Genomic DNA, 23,220 nt, shown 5'->3' on the forward strand with positions numbered 1-23,220 from the left:
ATAAATAAACCCCAAAAAAGACAAGCAATGCAACTGAAAACAATTGCTCACCACCAACCGACCAGCGTTCAGCCAGTCCGCAAGCAGCCACCCCTGCCAACTTTGCCCCCAGCTTCATATGCTGAGCATGATGTTATGTGGTATGGAATATCCCTGTGGTCAGTTGGGGTCAGCTGTCCCAGCTGTGTCCCCTCCTGACTCGTTGTGCACCCCCAGCCTGCTCACTGGTGGGGTGGGGTGGGGTGAGAAGCAGAAAAGGCCTTGGCTCTGTGTAAGCACTGCTGAGCAGTAACTAAAACATCTCTGTACTATCAACACTGTTTCCAGCACAAATCCAAAACACAGCCCCATGCTAGTTACCAGGAAGAAAATTAACTCTACCCCAGCCAAAACCAGCACATCCCTTAAGACCTGTTGGTATCAATGGCTAAGGGGGTAACGCTACTGAATTCTCACCCTAGTGAGTGTGGGAATCTCATCAGACAGCTGAGATTGCAATTTTTGTACCAGGACGGTGTTTAGGTAGGAATGTTTCCCTTGCGTAACGTATTAGTCAAGGAACACTACAAGGGTGTAGAGACCCAAGACTTGCTGCTATTGATTGCCATTAAACAGAACACATCCAAAACACAAAGCTTTGTGTATAGGGGAATATACACAAATACACCTGCAAACCTAACACTGTCAGATTTAAATCTGGGTTAAAAGACAAGGAGGAAAACTATCTTTTGACCAATTTATGCCATTGTCCAGGGTCTTTTCCAGAAACTTTTCCTTAATTTATTCATGACGTGACTTCACATACAAAACAACCGTGAATAATTTATACTTGCAGGATTATCCATTACTATAATTAAGCTTTAATGTGGGTCAGTCCTCTAGTGTATGAGTCTCACCGCCTCTGTTAGGAAATATCTGTGAAGTTGGAACAGCATTTCTTTTAAGACCTGCCGATATCAAGCAGTAAGAGGGTAGTGTTAATGAATTCCCATAACCAACCTCTTCTGCAATTTCTTCCTTTGTTGTAGGATGAATAATATACCTTTAGGACAAAGTGATATTGCTAAAATTAATGAAAAGCTATCAGAATATCATGCATTTGTTAGCCGTAATGGCCTAATTCTAGATTCACTGCAGATTTCTGTGGAGATTTACACTGAAGAATTAGAAAACACTGCTTCATATTATCTACAATTACATCTAAGTAGTGAATCTGTAATTATTACACGACATAGAAAAAATCCATTATCAAGTATTTTTAGTACAAAGAATCTCTTCATTGTGATGGGTTTACAATACTGTAGCAGTCATCATCCACAGCTACATACTGTCCTTCAGTGTTACTAACATCAGAAACTGAGACCATCATCATTTCACCACACTCTGTGGTTTTCACCAACGTTTAAAGAGACTCTTTCTCACAAATTGAGATCCTCCTTAAATCACCAGTTCCCATGATTTACAAGCATCATCTTTTTGAAGAGTAAAAATAAACAGATTATTCAGCATTATGCATGGTTTTAAACCATGATGCCTCAAGAAAAAAATGTCCTCCAAAACTTCTTGAAGCATCTGCAGCATTTGATAAAAATCACTAGTATTCTGATATATCATAAACATTAAGGCCAAGAAAAGTGTGAAAACCCTTTGCAGATAGTTACTCTTATGACATACTCTAATCATGCTTATTTGCACAAAAATAAATATTAAGCAATTAAGACTGACAAAGGTACAAATAACTTTAAAAACCATTAAAATGCATCTGCACTTGTATCAAACACCAGGTACGATCCTGATCATTTCACTTCAATAAAACACACATTAGACCTAAAAGAGGTGAAGAAATGTAACAAGAATGAGCAGAGATAATGAAAGGATTTCCAAATGAGAGAAAGTAAATTACAAAGGAAACTGAAAAGGACAGAGATCCTTAAAAATCTTTAAAGATACAGAAAAAGGTCTGGATTGTATTTATTCACAGTTCCCCTAAATACAAGAATCTGCAGCACTCAAAAAAAAAAATCAAATTGGAAAAAAAAAAACGTAATATTTGCTTTGCTAATGAAAACTTTCATTTCATTTGATGCCCCCAGATCTTGCACTGAAAAAGACAAAGAACAATTCCTCAGTGTCACCTCTGATTTTACAGTCCTCTACAGTTTGCTTCTCAATCCTCTTTCCAAGGCTGAGTCCTGGTCCATTTAGAGCCTGCTGGTAGAGAAGCCTTTAATCTATACCTGGAATCAATGCTGGCATTTGTTCTGTGCTTTTGCTATTTCTACAACATTTTTTTTGGTTGCTCAGTTTGTGGCTGGAGGCAGCAAAGGGCTCACCACCAGCACACACAGCAGCAAGATCCCATCGCCCGCTCCCTTCTCTACCCCTTGTTTTGCCACCGGGACCACTCTGGTAGCTCCACGGCCACTGGCAGCCTTGCTGAACTGAAAGGGAAGGTCTCAGCCCACTCATGTTCCCACCCTCCCTCTTACTTCTTCCTTCACACCTCAACCACTTCCAGCAGTGAAGTCCTCTGCCTTTCCTCCTCAGCTTGCCAGATCCTTCGGTGAACTGATGATACTCATGAAATAGCAGAAAAATATTCAATTGTTTTTGCAAGAAGGAATCTTCCGCCATTTTAGTGAACAAATCTGCTAAGAGACAGGACCCAAAGTGCCAGAGCCTGCATGAGGTAAGCAGCAGGACAGGGATGACAACATGGGGGAGAGGCAAGCTGCTGGAAGCTTTCTTAGATCTCATTATGTCTCACAAAACTGTACCTTGCAGTGTAAGCTGATGTTTCCAGAGGTCTATTACAAAATCAAAACCATCTTCCCCAAATGTAATAGTTAGCTCAGAACTCATTATTTTGTGCATTCAGCTAAAGGAGTCTCTCTCTGAAAGCACATCACATTTGCCAAAATGATAGTTCATCTACCAGATTGTTGTCTACTCCCTCTGTATCACAGGATGCTTCTTGCAACCCTTCGTAAGCAGCATCTATCATCAACGTTCGGTTCCACACACAATAATGGAATTTGCCACTCCAGTACTCAAATCCTCCTTCCCTGTTTTTCAGAACAATTGAATGTATTGAACAATCCATGCTCTATTTTCCACCTCCCCATGAGGTACGTATCCATCATAAGACCCTTTCCCCTATCCCATGGCAAGTTTGTGGGGTTTTGGACCCTGCTAGCCCAGTCACTGTTGCTCAGGTCTGTCTTTCTCCCGAGAATATGGGAAGGTTTGCGAGGCATGACTTCCTTCACAACACTGTCGTGGTCCTCCCCAGTACATCATTTTCATGCATGGGCCTGCTATTCCTCAGAGAACAGTTTTTACCAAATCATTCTATTTTCAGAAGTCAGATTTACCTGCAGCTCTTCAGATCTCCATGGAAACTAATTTACAAATGTCACTTCTCTCCTACCTGGGAAATCTTAGCGTACTGATACAACTACTTCAGTAACACATGGAATGAACTGGGATATTGCAGTTTATCCCAAAAATAAACAACAAATCATGAACGGAAATGCTGTCTTCACAGAGCTAGAAAAAAGTAAATGATGATGGGATTAATAATTTGGAGAACAGTGCTGAAAGAGATGAAAAACTAAGAGCTACAGATGGGAGACAATGTTTAGTTACATCTAATATCTCTTAGCGATTGGAAAATGCATGTTTCAACGTTAATATTTTATGCCCAGTATTTCCTCACTTCCATGGGTTTTACTCTCATCCATAAATATTGTGAAGTTAAAACTTAGTTTATTAGAAATACTATGAGCATTTTAATTCCATTCTTTGACAGAAGGTAGTATTTATATTTGGAGTATATTATTTCCAAATCTGTCTTCATTAAATAGTAGCTGGGAATAAAGACTATGTAAAAACTTTGATTTTCTACTTTAAATCCATCAGCAAGACAGACTTAAAAATCATGTGGCCATCCCAGTAACAATGTGTCAATAGTGTTAATGCAAAAAAACCTGGTTAAAAAGGAGACATTCTGGTTTTACCAATTTTTCAGAACTTCGGTTAATATCAAATTGTCAATCTCTAAAAATGTAATTAAAATAAAAAGCACTGCAAAATACTAGATGACATCAAGAGCTCATTGTTAAACTGAAGTTTTTTAATTTTTTATCAGAAAATAATCATGGAATTGTTAAACGATTCTTTCCCAGTATCAACACTTTCCCAAGCTCTGTGGCTCAAGTAGTTATTTTAAGCTGTTACAAGAAAAGAATGCCTTATGTTCAAAACGTGTTTTGCCAAGCCACTTATGAGTAACAACGAATTGTATCAAGGTCATCCTGTTTTCCTGGGATAGAGGGAAGGCAGTCACAGAACGAGAAGAGAGAAGCTGCACATTCTGGCAGAGATAACCATGGCAATAGTTGAAATTTAATTTGATGGAAAAGTTTTGAGGAAAAAGGAAGCAGGGCATTCCAGTCATGGTATTGTAAATACTAAGAATCATATGTTTGAGTAATTTTTTGGCTTTTTTAGGTTTTGCTGCACTAGACCTAGACGTTCTTTCATTCACTCCAGGGGTTTAATCCGTTAATGGCAGAAACAAACTACAGAAGTACAACAAAAAGTTGTTCTCCGTTCATGTGTTTAGGGTTAAATTCTTAAGTTGCAGAGTTAGAGAGAATTCAAATGTAAATTCAGTTGTAAGTTTGCTCAAATAAGGCAGACAGACACTCAAATTTAGAACAAACGCCACTAATTTGAGTACTCAGATTACGTACTGATGGAAAACTAAAGATAACACAAGTTTATCCATGCAACTTTCATCAAGTTCAAAAGCTCTTTAAGATTTTGGAGAGGATGAACAGACAGAGGGTTACCAGAGTCTCATTCTTTCTACCAGCATCACATTGCCACTGGTCTACCCAGAATTTACTATAGAACTGGGGTCTTGCATAACTCTCCCTAAAAATAAGAGTGACAGACCAAAAATCAGTAGCAGTGAGATACTGTAATCACAGCTCTCCGGTTCCTAGCTGGCCTTTAACCTTAACATCATAACGCATTTGCTCAAAATAGACTTAGTTTTGTGTTGGTTTCAAGTTAACATTTGTTACAAACAAAATACAGTCATCCTTTCCAAACCCACATTTTGTATATCACATGCCCCTCTCATTCAACAGTGCTCTCCAAGAGGAAGTAAACAAAATAACTGTGTTATTTAGAATTAAACATATGTTTAACACAAAACCCAAAAGTTATTTCCTTTCCACTACGCTGGGAAAAGCTCCTAATGTGCCTTCATACTATGCGAAAAAGCTGCTCAAAGACTTTCTCCCATTACACTAGAAGCAAGCGGACATTAAATTCATAATATTAATAGAGTCTCTGTAGGTCTCGAAGTGGATGCAAATGAAGTGCAATTGATCTCACTGAATTTCAGCAGCAATCTGATTACTTAACATAGTTAACTGTAGATCATGAATGGTTACAAAGCCCACGTCAGCACAGATCTATGAAATGAATCTCCATCCCACTCTCAGCAACAGTATTCCACTCAAAACAGCAACTTCTTGTGCATCTGTCTAGGAGGTTCAAAGTATGTCTAATCAGCAGTACACACCAACATCACTTTGATCTTACAGTGACCTGGGCCGGATACTAACACCACGCACACAAACACTGTGGTAAGCATGAAACTTCACTCCAGGCAACACCAAACCATATTCCTGTGTTTTCTATCTCCGCACTCAGTATGAATTATGCAGAGTGAAAACCTGACTAGATATCTGAAAATTATGTCAAAGCCAGTCCATTCCTTACTTCAAAGAACAAAATCCAGGCTGTAACTCTAAGCATGCGTCAAAATACAACAGTTATTTTTGAGAACTAGAGTGTTGAATTTATTAGGACAGTGATTTTTTTCAGCAATGTGGCTATACCAAATACAGATATTTTGATCTCCAAAGCTTTTCAATGAGCAACAGCCTCAGCATTACTATGCAGAAAAAAATTTACATAAAATTGCACATGAAATAAGGTTTTTAAATTGTGCAGAACACACGTGACTATTTCTGTGAGAATTCAACTGGGAGCAAGTTATATTCAGATACGTACTTTTTAAATGGGAGATTACACAACAATTTCCTGAATATTTTTTCCCATGGATAAAAACAAGGGCCTATGAGACCCCTGATTAAGTACTTTGATATTACACCCAAAGTATGAGGATCACTGAAGTGTCCATGTGCTTCAGCCTGCCAGAAGAAACCATGATTAAGGATCGTTGGTTTTTTTCTATTGTTCAGTTGGTTGAGGTTTTTTTGCTGTTGAGAATGTCTGTCGACTAAGAACTGAACTGAGGTCATCGAGTATGTTATCCTCAAGCTGGAAACTTGCCAAGTTGACATATGTTTTTTGAGAGCTTTCAAATGAAGGGCTATTTTTACAAGTAACAGAAATCTAACCAGTTTGTTAACCTATCTTTAAAATATTGTTCTAATCACTAAATGCACAAGAAACCTATATTTTTTAAGTAACAAAAATAGGTTATGTAGTTGACTAAAAGCAAGGTAAAAGAAGTTATTTCGCCTTTATTTCTGGAAAAGAGATATTGGATATTCATCTTTTCAAGGAGTTTCCTCAACCAGTACCAAACATGATCATACTTAGGACTGGAATAGATGCCACTAGTTGAAAACAGATTCATGTTTCTTGTAGCCAAATATTTTTCAAAAACAACAAAGACAAGACAATCCATTTGTATTCATGTACAGAGAGACTGATAAATATAAAAAATAGTGATATATTTCTGTTGAAAACTATCTTTCCATAATAAAACCTGGAGAAAAATTGCACTTCAATCACAAAAAAGTTTTCCAAGAAAAAAATTATCCAAATGAGCATTTATTAGTTTTTGGTTTAATACTGTTACTACCATTAACTGCATTAACCAAGTTTCCATGAGTAACTTCATGTGTAGTGATATTGTGTAATTGGAATGTTGAAGTTGCATGCCAGCTAAGTTAGAATGCATTATGCACTTTCTTAGTGAACTATGTTAAAGGGCTTAAGAACAGCTTTTTCAGAAAGGAACAAACAGCTTGGCAAAAACAATTTTTCCGTGTAGTTTGTTTCATGCTTTTCTCTTTTCTTTTTATTTTAAGGGGGAACAACATTGAACATCACAAATTATTCCAGAGAGCAACTGGTTAACCCTTACTCATCCATTCAGTTTTAGTAAGTGACAAGAAAATACCAAAATATAGGGACTGAAGAAGCTAAATAAAGTCACTCTACCATGCTGCATTTTAATGTGAAGGACACCATCACAACGATACTTCTCTTATTCCATTCAGAACAGCTGCTGTCTCTAAGGATCTTTGTATTTGTTATAGGATATAACATTTTCTCCATGGAGACAGTGGAACAGGAGTAAATATATTCTCCACATTGCTTAGAGTTTTATTTTACTCAAATAGTTGACTATACAGAGCAATAAATTCATCACAAGGACAAGCTGGTCCTTAGCTGCTTTACATTCTGTATTGTGCTTATATGACACTGTACAAATAATTATGGAAAAAAAGCAACATAAAAGACAAAAATTATATTTACCACTGTGGGAATGACCCTTACCTCTAAAGAATCATGGGAAGAGCAACCTGATTTTCAAAAGTACACATCACAGGTAGCGAATCGCATAACGAACTTGTCTTCTAGAATGTAAAGAACTTCCTTGTGAAAATGAACACAAAGATGTTGTGTTCAGTTTTGTAATATCCTAGATGGTTTTGTCCCAATTAAATATATATATAGGCTAATGTTTAATTTTGAGCCTAACTAATTCTACAGACCTCAGTAATAATTTAATGAAATGTTTAGACATCATCTGTTTAAATGCTTTTTAATAAGATATTCAAGTGTATATATATAAACTATCACTAACTGGAGATACATTCAGAACCTTGCATTAATGAGCCCTATATCAGGTTCTGCTAACACAGAACTAGCTGACACACTTGCTATGGAGGAAGCATCAAACGCAAAGCTAACAATCCAAAACTAAGGGGAACGAGGAAGGTCAGCTGTACAAACTAAAACGGGAAACTGAAAAACAATGACTAGTGACTGAAATGCTTGAAAAGAATCAAACATGAAGGTCAAGTGAGAATGATTAATTCAAGGATATAAAGCAGTATAGCACAGTACATGTTTATGTTGCACCTTCCTAATCAATACTACAAAGTCCCTTAAAAACAGGAAATTTAATCGATAAGTGCTATCAGTAGAGACGTGCCAGACTCATAGAATCAGAGGATACGAGCTTGGCAAACACAAAAATAATACTACTAATTACTAGGTATCTTGTCCATCTATACACAAAAACAATATTGTAATAATGACTTTGCCTGTTTCAGTTGCAGTCAGAGTTTTTGCTCTATTAGTCACACACATAAAAACACCCACAGAGTTTCACTGTGAGGAATTACCCCACTTGAAGGCAGCAAGCCAAGGTAACAGCCAAAGAATGAGGTCTTGAAGTCACCAGAATTCAAACTTCTACTGAAGGGAGGAGCACGTGAGGAACGAAGAAGTGTATGGTTCAAATAAGTTTAAAAAAAAAAAAAAAAAAAAAAGAGAGGGAGAGAGACAGAGAGAGAAAACTTGCACCAGCCTCCTTGAGGCCTGTGTAAGCAAAAGCTAAACTAATCATGCAGCTGAACACTTCAATATGAGATAACTAACTAGAGGTTTTAATTAGCTTTTCGTGAAATCTTAGCTGGGCACTATTTTTATGGAAGAAATTCCTGAAAACTCAGCACTGTTACTCTATACAGCTTGAGTAATCCCAACATTTCAGACGGCAAGGAGTCTCCACGTCCCAAGACTCCTCACAAAGTCCCAGTTGAAATAACCGTGTCAATTAAATTTTGTCACAAGAAATAACTGCAGGCAAAGTATTTATTTCTGAAAAATTAGCCTAAGAGTCGTCATTTGGCCAGTTTTCAAGGAGCCTTCAGAGTGCCTGTTGTTTCTAACAGAGACCATGAAGGATCTTGTCTGTGAAGGGAGCAGGGTCCTGAAACATGTTGCCAGACTCAAGTCTGTATCAGGCTCAGATGCTCCCAAGAGCCTGAGCAAACATGCGTGGCTTTGCAGAGAGAAGTGGCATATTTACATAGGACTTTACAGTTTGACAGTGTTTCTTACTTCACCCTTTTTGAACTTGTAATTCAAAGACACAATTACCTATAACCTTAAACAGCCAGTAACATAAAACACCTCTTAGCTGACTGTGATCTAAATCTCTACTAAAAAAAAAAAAAAAAAAAAGGACTCAAGACCCAGTAGTATATAATTATTTTCTCCAGTTTTGTGTAACCAGAAACTCCTCCCAAAAAAGATTTTTGAGAAACAATCCACCAACCCTCCACATTTTAAAAACACAAACAGTATGTATTTTTCACATATTCGACTGGTAACAGGAAGCTAAAATCTTAACTTACAGATTCAATTTTTTTGCATTATTGTTCCACTGTATGAGGATTCTTTATTCTTGGAGCCTCCTTTTCTTACTTGAACTTTTAAAGAACCAAAAAGTATGGAAAAGCCATGATTTCAATAAAAGATTTCCTGTACTTTTTGAAAAGCCTAACAGTAACAGACTTCTCACATCTGTCAAGCAAGCTGTATAAAAAAAACTAAAACCTTTGGACTGACTCCCACTTTTGGACACGTGCAGGAAACACAGAATGCTGATATGCTGACGCGCAGTGCACACTGAGCTGCTTTCACAGCTCTTTGTACTTACGCGGTCTTTGTCATCAGCTACATCACAAAGAATGTCATCGAGATCTAAGATCCCACCATCCCCATGCTCCAGTCGATGTACTTGTATCCAGTAGTTTGGATCCTGCATAAAAAGGAGAAGAAAATAATATCAGATACCACGTATTAATGGAAAAAGGTTATTCCACCATATAGTTAACATCGCAGTCCTACAAATGCTCGACATTAAAACATCTGACAGATGACATTTAGGTCATATTCCTGTAAATAAATGTAAATTGAGATGTAAAGCCAAAGTTCTTTTTTTAAGTCCCCCCAGATTAGATACATTCTCTTCCCACTTTTATCAGCTCTGCACGAGTCACAGTCCCATCAGGGACACAAAGAGGAATGGCATTCCCAGTGTTGCTGAATATATGCACTATATAAAAGGAAAATACATCGTCCTCAAAATAAACTATCTATCTCAGACAGCGGTCAACAGGCGCAAAACATTACAGGACAGCTGTAAAGTGAGGGCTCTTTTACAGGACAGCTATAAAGGGTACAAACCAATATTTAAATTCTATCAGAGGGCCTTCTGCCTGTGCTTTGGTAGAGTTGGTAGATGGGGTATCTAAATCTTATACAAAGAACACTTTCCACATTTTAATTAAAAGATACATATACACACACAGATGCATATATATGTGTGTATATATATGCATATAGATATATGTGTGTGTGAAAGAAGTTTTGTGTGTATACCTGTATCTACCATAACTGGGAAGACTGGCTTTGTAGTCTTCAGCATTACTTTTGATACAAAAGGAAACCATAACTGATAGAATAAGGTTGGGTCCACAAAGTGTCTTCTAAGAATTGCTACATGACCCAAGTGCTGTTTAGTACTCAACCTGCTATTCTTAAAAGGTTTGTTTTCTAACAGGGGGAAGTTGTACTATAAACACACAACCTGAACATGATACATAATCTCTTCTTGCTTCTCAAACATTCCCCCCTAACAGTGCCAAAGCCCCAGGCTGTTGTTAAGTGCCTAGCAGTGAGAGCTTCCCTGCTTTTCACTGAGCAGGCACGACTGCAAAAAGTGACTAATTTGAAGACCTTCGAACTTGCAACATCCTGCAAAGTACCTGACTTCCTAAAAATAGCAAGTAGCATCCAAGTCTTTTCAGGTATCCGTGTCTACAAGTCAAAAAAAAAAAAAAAAAAAAAAATCAAACCCGAACCAAATGAAAAAACCCCACCCAAACAATCTCAAAAGGAAACCCCTAAAAAAACCCCACCCAAAAAAAGCTCTCCACCTTAAACAACTTGAAAATAATTTGATTTCTTCAAGGATAGAACAGGACAAGAAATGGGACCACCAGAATTCCTCTAAATCCATATGCATTTTTAAATCTTGAGAGGACACGCTGTATGAAATCTTGGACAGCATGCTGCATGAAAGAACATCAAGGGATATTAATTTTGGTTTTAACGTCCAAGAACTCTGTTTATTTGCACATGATATATGTGCATAGGTCAAAGATTCTGCAGAAATCTGATAACCACGAAATTGTTCATTGTTTGTATAAGTACATCCACCTTAAATACTGCTGTAAATCATCATCATCAGATGATCAGATTTCAGAATTACATTTTACAGCCATTAGGCTAGTCATTTCAGAAATTAAATTACAGATTTTTTCTCTAATGTCTCTAAGTATTAAATATCATTACCTTACCTTTCTTCTATTTATTATATAATTAACTGATCTTCCTAGTATATGTTTTTCTCCTGCACTTACTGTTGTAGCACATTTTAGGAGATAATTCAACATCCTTTTTTTTTTTTCAAGTAAAAATTCAGGAATAATTAAAAATAGTCCTACATTATTCACACGGTCATGCATACAGAGGTGCACACATAGCTACATATTACAGAAATTTACTCTGTAAAAAAAGTACATAATGCAAATACTAGGATAAACTTTTTGTTAAGTTTGAATACTCCGCTAACACTTACAGACAGGGCTGGAAAAAGCCTCACGTGTAAACAAGAAATCCTTCAAAGTTCCTTAACAGACAAGTTCTAAAGGGAAGTCCACTGAAGAGATGCCTTTGTAAACTCTGCTCTCAAACTAAAAGGGGATCCTTCCTCATCCTCCAGCCCATTACAAGGATCTCCTCTGCCTCTTGTAGCCACACCAGACACACACACAGTTAGGAAGACCCTGACTTTGAACCCACAACCAAACTGAGGAGCTAGGAAGCATCCTGCACTCCCTGAAGTACTTCATTCAGGTTTCCACTGCTAATTAGCAAAGCCAAGTCAGAACTGAACCTTAAATCAGGCTTCACAGCACAATCAGAAATGGAATAACTAGTTCGGGCTTTAAGAGAATCTGATCCCTCACGAGTGACACACTTCACCATTTCTGTTTGCATCACAACCTCTTTGCTGAAGACTGGAAACATTAAAACCAGATAATTGCAATACTGGCTCAGTGACTTGACTATATTCATCAACACAAACAGCACCCAAACTGAAACTACACCTTCTATATTCCCATATACTTATATTTTTCCTTCCCACCACAAGTATTTCCCACCTCCAAGGCAAATGTAAGAAAACGTGCATGATTACAGAATCAATAGTAGAAACACCCACTTCTAAAGCACTATTGTGCTATTTCAGTATGTACAATCTACATTAAAAATAGCTTCGATATATAAGCTGCATCACTTTTGCTAATTAGTTCCTTTAAAAGTTTCTCAATATTGCATAAGAAGTTTTAGATAGACTCCATTTTTCCTGTATCACCTATTCGTTTTGCCACAGCCTGAACTGCTCTGGTCGCTCTTCCCGTCAGACAAGGTCCTGACACAAAACAATACATTAGCAAGACCAGACAAGAAATATATAAAACTAGTTTAGCAAGAATTTACTCTGGCAGGATTTGGTAAGTAAATATGAAATAACAATGAAAGTTTTCATTAAAGCACCCTCCAAACTTCACAGAGCAGCCCTTCTCTTGAGGCTCTTTTACTCCATTAAAGATTTCACATAAATCAAGAATTTGGTTGGGAAGGCTTGGGAGGGAAGAGAGGTCTGGGGGAAGGGAGTACTCCCATTTTGTAGAGATTAGTTACACCATACTAAAAAAAAAAAAAAAAAAAAAAAAGCCAACAACAAATTCAAACAATAAAAAAAAAAACACCCAAACATTGAAGCTAGTAATTTTACTGAGTTAAGAAACTCCACAGCTATTTATGGTTCCAAATTTTAACAACTAATTCTATGTATTAACCAACCAAACAACATGGAAATACCCAAAACGCATAAATGTTCACATTTACATTCCTATTCTGTGTTCTGCCTACAACAAACATCTGCTATGTAAGAGTCAACTGGTGTGCACTGTTTGCTAAATACAAAAGAAACTGGATCAAACTTAACACTGATTTGAATTCAAGTACAACTACACCGATGTTACAAGGGTATCTGTATTCACAGCTTGGTGAAGCTGTATTTCTCCATCGCAGCCAGTGGACAGATACTCACAATTCCCTGTACAGCAGCAGTAATACAGTCTTCAACCATTTTCTGAAACAGTCAAAAATACTGTTTTGGCTCCGACCAGTTACTGAGTCATAAAGTGGAAATCGACAATTACCAGAGTTTAATGGAGTTTACAGAACTTCATCTGCGGGGTAAACTGGTCCAATCGCTCCTTCAGGACACCCAAAACACCTTTGGGGTGACCTTCTCCTGGCGGCAGCACCAGGTTTTCAAGTGAGACCTCACAGATGAGGGACTGGCTCCAACACTAACCCCCAAAGAGATGGTCTGCTCAGGGCATGTGCAATAGGGTGCTTACACCAGGGAAAAGGAAAATGTCTTCTAGTTATAAAACAAAAAAAGTGCAAAATATATTGAGTCTACAAAAGTCCGTTTCTGTAAAGATGAAAAGAAAAAATAAACAAAATTTTAAAAATTAGAAGCTTTTCAAGAAACCTGCTACAGAGTTGTTCTGGTTTAAGAAAACATCCCAGAGTCAGACACTTTCCTGATTCAAAATTTGAATTTGTATATTAAAATGAATTTTTCACATTTTGTCAACAAAACGAAGCCACATTTATATTCTCTGTTATGATTGTGTAAAAGGGTACTGCACTCTCCAAATCTGCAATGCATTTAGAGATATAAAAACATGCTTTGATAGAAAACTCATTAGCTAACACTGCTCCAACACTGCTCCACCAATGTGTAAATTAGCAATGTGCAATTATTTTGTAAAAGCCATATAGATCCCTTTGTCACTAGTTCATGCAGAAGAACTAGCAAGTTCACTTCATTGAATACAAGGACAGAAGTAATGCTAAACCTGATTTATAATATCTTCATTTAAATATTGCATCACTCAGCTCAAGTCTAAGCAAGTCAGACCTCCTGTTTCCTGTGTACGCCCACTTAACTCTTCTACTTGACTACGATTATAAAGGTACTTATAATTTAAGCTCATGAGCACCACATTTTCTGCTCCAAAGTCCTCTATAATGGAAGATAAATATTTGCTATGTGAACACTAGCACTGAGTGAAAGCAAGAGCAGACTACAAAGGCAGTAAGAATGCAGCTATTCAAATTCTGTTTATTCCATACAACAAAACTTCTCAAAAGCACAAAGGAAAAACGGAGAAAACCCTCAGTTTAAGTAATATCATTTAATATTCTGTAGCTAACAATTTTATGTTCCCACATCATGGAAACAAGGACCATATGTGGAAAACAATATGTAGAATTAGGAATGGAAACTGCAATGTGTTCTTATTAAGTGGCATGGGAAGATTTCTTATCCTTTAGTTCCAAACAGGTGTCTTCAGTTTTGCAAATGTAGCCTTTCCAAAAACATACAGAAGTGTTTAACATAAAAAGTTACAATAAATAAGATGATTATCTGAAATATTTTGTCCATGTTGCACCAGAAGAGAGCAGCCCTAACTTCTTAGCCAGAGGTAGCTATCTATTTAAGACAAAGCAGAAACCAGGCTCCTGAAGAGCCCGCCTTACTCATGGTTCCCCACGGCAGCTTTCAGATGGGTGCAAACCAACTGCAGTTGCCACCACAAATTGTTACGCATCTTGAAATCAAGCAAACCAGGTATTTTTCCCCACATAGACCTGTATTTCCTAATCTGTTCCAGCCAAAACAGGAACAGTATTTCTTACCACGGAGCCGTATCTCAAGAAACAGATTGGCTCTGCCAAGCTGAGTTCACGGAGGCACTCTGTGCCTATCAGAGATCATCTTTCGAAAACTGAAATTATCTAAATTTAGATATCATTCATAACTTTTTGCTTTAAGATCTTTTTCAGCACATAGACCCTTAAATGACTTATAAAAAACGCTATCAACTGGCCAGTCATGCCTAGGTATTTCAGTGTAACTCTCAAAGGAAAATGGACTTGCCACCAAGACAAATAGAAGTGCAGAAGCAGATTGGAGTGTGTCAATACGGCTTCTCATTTATAAATGAGGAGAAAAAGGGAAAGTAAGTACATATTTTTAGTTTCTGCTTAAAACCATCTGAAATTTAAGATTACATGGCCATGTGCGTGGCTACCTTCACTGTTTTGAGTATTTTGAGAACAGATAAAGCCTTTGTGGCAAAAGAGCACACACAGAACAAAACCAACTAAATCACCATGCTGGGGTGTGTACTGGACTTGTCTGTTCAGCAGCATATGGCACTTGGGCATGTTAACACAAGCTGAAAGGAAAATAATGGTTAATAAAAAACTAATATATCTGAAAATTTGCCAGTGGATTCATTCATTTCCCTGTCTAGCTCTCTGCTGCAGGAGGAACCGTCAAAACAAGCAGTCAGGTGCCAAAGGGAAGCCACGAACGCCCACAATGTCAGCTGGATTCCTGTTACGTTCCATGGCCTGACAAGTCGGCAAGAACAAGCCCCTGGGTTTGAATTGCATCTCCTTCCCATGGCCCTTCTCCTTGAATTTCAGGCGGAAGGACCTGCTGTGTAACACACAACAGTGGCAAGGGCAGGGGAGGAAAACAGCTTCAAAGACCATTGCACACTCTTACATACGTGGATACTGCACCACGGACAGTTGGCAGTAATGATACAACAGAAGTACATTCACCATCTCTGCGAGCGCACAAGCTGGCAAAATATTTAACATTAATGAAGTAGCCCAGTAGACCTCAGAAAGCAACTGATACCTCTAACAACTCTTAGGTTACCAGCTGCTGAATTGAAGGGACAGCTACCTTTTCCATTTCTGACCGCACTCCATCAGCAATCACTCCCCTCATATCAATTTTAGAGCACGTTTACTCTACCTTGCCCTGTGCCCCATGAAGACAAGAAAGGGTAATAGAAGGCTACAGAAAATAGCTGAACACTGTACAGCAGAAAATAAGTCTCATTTTTTTGCTTCTTAACCTGTAAAACTGCTTTTTGGACTGGGGATGTACCATGCTCAAGTTAATTTCTTGGTATTTTGTATTACCAAGATATGGGGATACACACCCAGGAAGGTTACAAATCATGTCTTTGGAAGAGGTCAGGGATTCAACTTTTTCAAACACATATTCAGATATACAATGTCTTCAACCAAGAGGTATATACTGATCCCAGATACAAACCAGTCATGAAAAAATCATGCAAGTCTGATCATTGAAGCCTTTTGTTCAGCCTTTACACTCACCAATACCTTCCCAGCCTTGCTAAAAGGGCTTTAACTTAGCAGAAATCTAGTCAAGACAAAATCTGGACACCTGGCCAACATCACCCTTCCTGAGACATTGAAATGCTGGAAAGGGTGTTTCCAAAGTGGAAAGCAATGTGAGTTTTTGCATGTATCCTGCATGTCCACTTTCAACAACAACACTTATTTACTCAAAATTTATCACATTACGCTATCCTGTTTCAGTCCTCAGCACAGAAGTCTGATAGCCAAAAAAACCCATGAGCCAATTATTAGTCCACTTCAGCAATTAAATGTCTCTTAAAATCCATTAAAATGAAATAATATAGTCAGTAAACCATTGGAACGCTACTACATATTAAGTTTTGCTGCATTACTACTGGAATACAAAAAAGCATCAAGGAACTACTGGATTTTGCTTTAAACAGCAAAAGGTTGCTATTAAAAAATGGTAAATTTACTTTGGCTGTTAACCACAATGCAGTTTGCATAAACTTTCAAAAAAAAACCTATCTAAATCTCTTACTCTTCTGAAAAGAAATTATTTCCTAAATCCGTAAGAAAGTAGTCTGAGATGTACTCTAGAGGTACCCTATACTCTTCCTGCTTTCCTATGTTAAAATGTACTAGAGAAAATACTGTGTCTTAGGATATGTATATTCTTCCTATTAATGTGTTACCTCCATGCATCGTGGAAATCTGGACTTTCTTTTTTTTTTAATTCATCCACTTTACCTAGAAGCAATCTGTACCAATCCACAAGAAATCATATCACTAATTAACATAAATCAACCTTCCTATGTGCTGCGTATTTCCAATACCTATTAAATAATACATCATCTCAAAATACTCCAATAACCTCACAGCATGGAATAATTCTGGTTGGAAGGGACCTAAGGACATCCCCAAACTGGAGGTGGACTGACGCGTGCTGAGCAGAGGGGGTGATCCCCTCTCCTGCCCACGCGCTGCCCCAGCCTACAGGCTGTCACTGCCCGGGGGTCCCCCTTCCCCGTGCAGGGCTGGGCACGGGTCCTGGCTGTATTTCACACGGCTCCTGGCAGCCTATTCCCAAAATACCGCATTGCCAACATTGCTCATTGTCAAACAGATGCCTTTGGTGGCGTTTCCCCACAGCACCCGGCCCTCTAACCACTAGGAGGTGCCACCACCAAAGGGCAGCTCCAGGCTCCTCAGCACCCCAGTACCAACGCCAGGACTCGGCCATTAGCGTCAAGTCAGGCACCCGCAAAAAAGGAAAAGTAATTTTGTGCTGCCACTAGAACGTACGTGGCAACCAACTCTGAGAATTAATAAATGAAGGATAAAGCTATTTGGCTGTGAAAGATTAACACATTTTTACCATGACTACTGTTTGTTTATGCTGTGCACAATTAAGTTCTTTTTGCTAGGGGAAAAAAATTAAAATATTTGAGAAAAATATATTGAGTGGAGTAACATTGTATCTCTAAAATCCCTCATGTCCATGCTGTGAGCACTGAATAACCCTGTCCTGCCCAAACTGCAAAAATAAAAAACTTTTATATGGGATTTATTCCTCTGCAGAAAAATCCTAGACCTCTATCCAAGCACTGCCACAAACTCCAAGTGCACTAAATCCACAATTAACATAAGAAAAATGTGTCCTTTTCAGAGTATTTTGCTGTAACAGAGATTACTCCATAAATCTGCATTTAAATACAACAAATCATGCAACAAAATAGTTTATCGATTACAATTTGTAATTATTAGTATTAACTCCAGATGACAGAGATGAATTACAGTAATCAAGTTGAGAGCTCATGAATATGTAAGTGAAATGCACTGGGTATAATGGTGCACAATCTTCTATGCAGGGACATCAAAATTTTGGGCAACGATGCCGAAGAAATTAAGAACATCTTTAGATTGCAGCTTGACAATTAGCCAGGAGTGAATTTGATGAAAGAGAGAAGTGCTTTCTGTTTCTTCCAAGAGCTTATCTCTTACCTCCACCCATCATTACAGCATTGCTTGGTTTTCAGCATTCATTTTTTTCTGCCACTATGATAGCTCTTCAAATTCAGTACTAGATTTAGACTTGGATAATGGATTTTACTGGAATAACCATCCACATGCGTATGTCTGTACATACAGACATATATGTTGTAGAATGACATGTATATGATTGTTCTATGTTGATTAAACACAAAAAATTGCAAGTCTGGCAAAATGTTTCAAGGGAAGATTTAGGAGAGTAGAAATACAGTTTTCTAGCCTAGTGACATCCAACATGAGATGAAGAGCCTAATTTATTTCAGAAATGTACCGGAAATAAGATTTCCATTTGGGGACCATTAATATCAAGTGCCATGAAAGATGGAAACAACCAGTTTTGAAATATGCTCCCAAGTGGGCACAGTCAATTAATCTTGTAGTATGTGAACTCTAAACAACGATTAATAAATAGAGTTGCAAAAACATTATATACAGTCCTTCACATTTACAACACCCTACAAACTATGAAATTAATAAAAAAATATGAAATGCCACTCTGTTCTGATGACTGTGTTGTTCCTCTGGGAACTTCAAAGTCAAGGCTTGGTGAGTAGGACTTTGCAATATAAACAGCTTTGCTGAACCATGTGGAAGGAATGCACAAGTTATGGGAATCACAGGAAAGTTTATCTCGATTTAGGTCAGCTGTGATGTCTTATGTTTCTGATAGGATTTAGAATTTTAGCATCCCAGGCGAGTTGCTCTCCCCTGCCACCCAGTCAGCCGTGCACGGGGCACCCCATGCTCTCCCTGCCTCCTGTGCAGATGCTGTAAGCGGGGTGCACGTGGGAAGAGATCCCCCACGCTCTCTGCACTGCAGCACGCAAGAGCAGTGGGTTGCTTGGGCACCGCCTGCTGCCTACACAGCAATTCCCTCTCTGGTTTACAGGAGCAGCAGCGTGTCACCTACATCTGTTGGATCAAGCTGCTATATGGCACAAATAAAAGAGTGACAAACTAACATAACCTGAAAAACACCTACAGATCAACACCAGGTCCTAGGACCCAGAACAGCTATGTTGAGCATTTCTACTGATTTGTGTTGCAGGGAAATGCTGCTAATAGTGAGTGGGGGACTGAAAGCTTCAGGAGTTTCCACTATGCCTATAAAACTGCTCCCAAACCTGTAACTATATTCCCTTCCATTGTTCTCCATACTAATGTGCACACCATAGCTCATACAAAAAGTTTTCTACGTTGCCTAAGCATGCTGACACTAGGCCAGAGGACCCCACACATACCACCAGTCCATCATCTCACCCGTAAGGATCAGACACCCGTGGTACAGTATCTCTGTTGAACATACATTTGTCCACGCACGCGCACGTGCCTCCTGGCCAAACCCACCAAGGAAAACTGGTTTCCAGTTAGCATCTGCAAAAGCAATGTGGAAATAATCATAGTAGCATGTTAATTTATCTGTTAAATACTTTTCAAGATATTTTAACCACAACAGGCCTTATTTCCACCTCTGGGGAACAATTTTTAGCAACAATATTTAGCTATTGCTTTTTCAAACTGCCCAATCTTTTTGAAGCAGCGTAATTTCAATACCTTCTTGTGGTACTGATTTAAGTGTGTAGTCACTTATAGCTAAACATGTCCAGTGTTTGTCTGAAACTTTGAGAACAATTGCTATATAAATTCAACTACTATAATCATGATTAAAGTTAAATAAAACAGATCTGTCAATCTCTTTGAATTCATGGTTCTGATCACTGCTAATCCAGAGCTGGAACTTCAATGCAGCACTCCACATAAGGGTGAAGGTGGGAAAAAACCTTAAAACCAAACTCCTAAAAATCATAATCTCAATAATTATTTGTTTTGTTTTCAAATGTATTCATAACTTCTAAAGATAAAGACTTTTTTTAAAAAAACTGACTCTAAGGTAACTTTAGGTTTACTATGACTGTCTGACTATGCTGCAGGGTATTACCATTTTTAAGATGAAATGCAATTAGCACCAGAGCAGGCTGGAGACCTCACCAGGAAAATAAAGACATAACTAACACAGAGTGCTACCAACTCTGCATTTTATCTTTCCTGCTATTTCAATTTACATACATATTTTGTTTAGAGGTCATCGGTTATGGTACCTCCTCACAAATCCGCAGTAATCCTCTCTTTCAAATCAATAGCTAAGCTCACGTCTGGTCTAAGCTTGAGGCTAGCCCCAGTTTAACAAGAAGAAACCAGAATCCCACTCTGAGTAATGAAGGGAGCTCATAACAGGAAAACCCTAACACCTCTCCCTGCCCCGAATCTTCACATAACCAATGACTCTCCTCATTTTCGAACTCCTCCCTCAATCTCAGTTACAGTTCCAGAATGCACCGTTGGGTGCCAACCGCCGTTGGGTGCACCGCAACCTTCCCCCTTCCTCCAGCTTCTCACAACCCACCCTTCTCCTCCATCATCCACACCTATCTACAGCTCACCATCACTTCCATACCTGGCCAGCAGCAAAAATAAAGAGCACTTCCAAGATGTTCGAGCAAACACAGATGACAACTATTGGAAAAAATTATTTAAAAGCGTTCCCCTTCCATTTACTACACGGTTAATCCTCTCAACTTGACGTTGCGATACCCTCACAGACCTAGCTGCGTTAGTGCCCATCAACATAAGGAAAGCTTGCCAAGTTAAGCCTCGAAAATGACTGCACTAATGCAGGAAGATGGGGGTTAGCATTAAAAACATCCTTTTACTTCCCTAGTTATCTTCTCCCTTGTCACCTCCAGCGATAGGGAGCAGCTAACAGCAGCACCCTCAACTCTAACCCATTACACATCCTTCAAAATTGCTTAAATCTCTAGCAGCATGTCTGCACTCGCCAAAATTAAAGCAGAAGACTTGATTAAGAGAGAAGCAAAACCAGCTAGTCTTCTTGACCAGAAAAGAAAGCAATGAAAAATAACCATTAAAACCAGTGAAGCAATGCCAAGCCCTATTTCAAACAAAAGGTAAACCTTTTCTCAGCTGAACTGTGAGAGTATCATATAGGAAATTGTAAAAACTGCTTAATTTTTCCAGCTCAGGGCACCACAATTTGTATCTCTAAAAGTTCTGATTAATAGAAGAATGATATGACACTTTGGTATTCTCAGTCATAACTTATAATGTGGTCTAAATTAGAAATTCCCATCTTTGTAACAAAGTCAACCTTGGCAGAAGATACAGATAAACGACTGCAATTGCATACTGAGTAACAATGTTAGAAATATACTCAAATGCACCATAATATTCCACCTAGATTTATACCTTCAAGTCCTGTAAAACCCAAGTAATTATCTTTCTTCACTTCTTATATACAAACTAGAGAGTATCCTCTACTTCATCAAATCTGAGTTTGAAACCACCGGTTTCTATTTCTTTATGTGCTTTGAGAAACTGACTTTATTGAAAATATTTTCAATATAACAGTATACTTATATATATAGACACACACACACATATATACATACAGAATCTGAGAATTCTTCATAATGAATGACAAAAATAAGTTTCACATAGGATTAAAACCCAAAATAATTCCAACCCCCCATATTATTCATTTACGTGCATATCTTCACAGAAAAGTAGCAATTTTTTTAAAGTATTGCAACTTTATTTTCTGTAACTAACTCCTTTAAAACAAATACAGCATATTTGAGACAAGCGGCAAACCCTGTCTAATGAGCTATGGAGGAAGAAAAAAAAAAAAAAAAAACAGGTTCTTAGAAACTATACAAATCTTTTTTCAGAAAACCCATTTATATTATTCCCCAGGGATATCTCCAATTGGTGGCACATCAAAACGCAGCTCTAAGAAGGTGCTAGCACTTCTTGCTAACTTTGAATGATCAGTGCATAACCGATGCTGCTGTTACATACATTAAGGTTGTGTCTTAAGCTTCACTAAAGAGAAAAAAACTGCTTGTTCTGTAACATAGTAAAGCAAAAAAGAAAAGAGCTTGAAAACAGAAATAGAATAAAATAGGGCATTTTTTTAGCCTCTGTTTTAGATACCATACGCTAACAGCTCCCCAGCCAGTACTGCATCAAGCTAACCAAAGCTTTAGCCTAGTTTGTCTAACACAGCCTCTCTCCATCTGTTTTTCGCAAAACACTTCAAACTAATTTAACTTTGCAAGTTTTCTCCCAGCAACCAATAGGCCTTTGTTATGTCTCATCTCTTCCACATTAATAGCAACAGCACTGTTAAAAACACAATGAAAGATTCAATAACTGAGATAAAAATATATTTTTAAAAAAAATCCCTCATACTTTTTTAAGCGGTGAGATGTCTGGACTAACAGAAGCTTGCAAGCATCAAAATAACAACCTTGTATATATGAAACCCACTCTCCAGTTGTTATTTTTAAAGTCAAGAATATTGTTCTTAAAGAGGATATCTGCCACAAGAAATTTGGATTCTCGGATTTCTGTCATGCTCTATTTTTATTAAGTAGGGGAAAAAATATTATGTATGCTTACACAATTTAAAATGTTAAGTGAAAGAAAGTAATTTTCAAGTGCCTGAATATGCATTTTAATTTTCTAGGTATGGGGGGCTTGCTTTCTAGTGGAGAATTCTTCAACTCAGCAGAAAGTCTTACAGCTGCTTTTACATTCTTTTTCCTACAGGTAAGGAACTCACAACCATGTACAGACAAGAGCCACAGTGCAGGTGGGACAAGCCAAGTACAGGCACAA

At 38.0% G+C, this 23,220-nt stretch overlaps 1 protein-coding gene across 18 annotated transcripts in view; it reads right to left on the reverse strand.

The window, feature by feature from the left end:
• The window catches only part of PARD3 (par-3 family cell polarity regulator), a 463,724-nt gene that overhangs the window by 403,433 nt on the left and 37,071 nt on the right, over window positions 1–23,220 (reverse strand). For all 18 annotated transcript variants that reach the window (XM_075746548.1, XM_075746547.1, XM_075746540.1 and 15 more), the window contains exon 2: window positions 9,791–9,892. In XM_075746548.1, the coding sequence (XP_075602663.1) occupies window positions 9,791–9,892 (102 nt within the window). The remainder of the gene's footprint in view (window positions 1–9,790; window positions 9,893–23,220) is intronic.

The sequence above is a fragment of the Balearica regulorum genome, chromosome 2, assembly GCF_011004875.1.
Source record: "Balearica regulorum gibbericeps isolate bBalReg1 chromosome 2, bBalReg1.pri, whole genome shotgun sequence".
Taxonomy (NCBI): Eukaryota; Metazoa; Chordata; class Aves; order Gruiformes; family Gruidae; genus Balearica; species Balearica regulorum.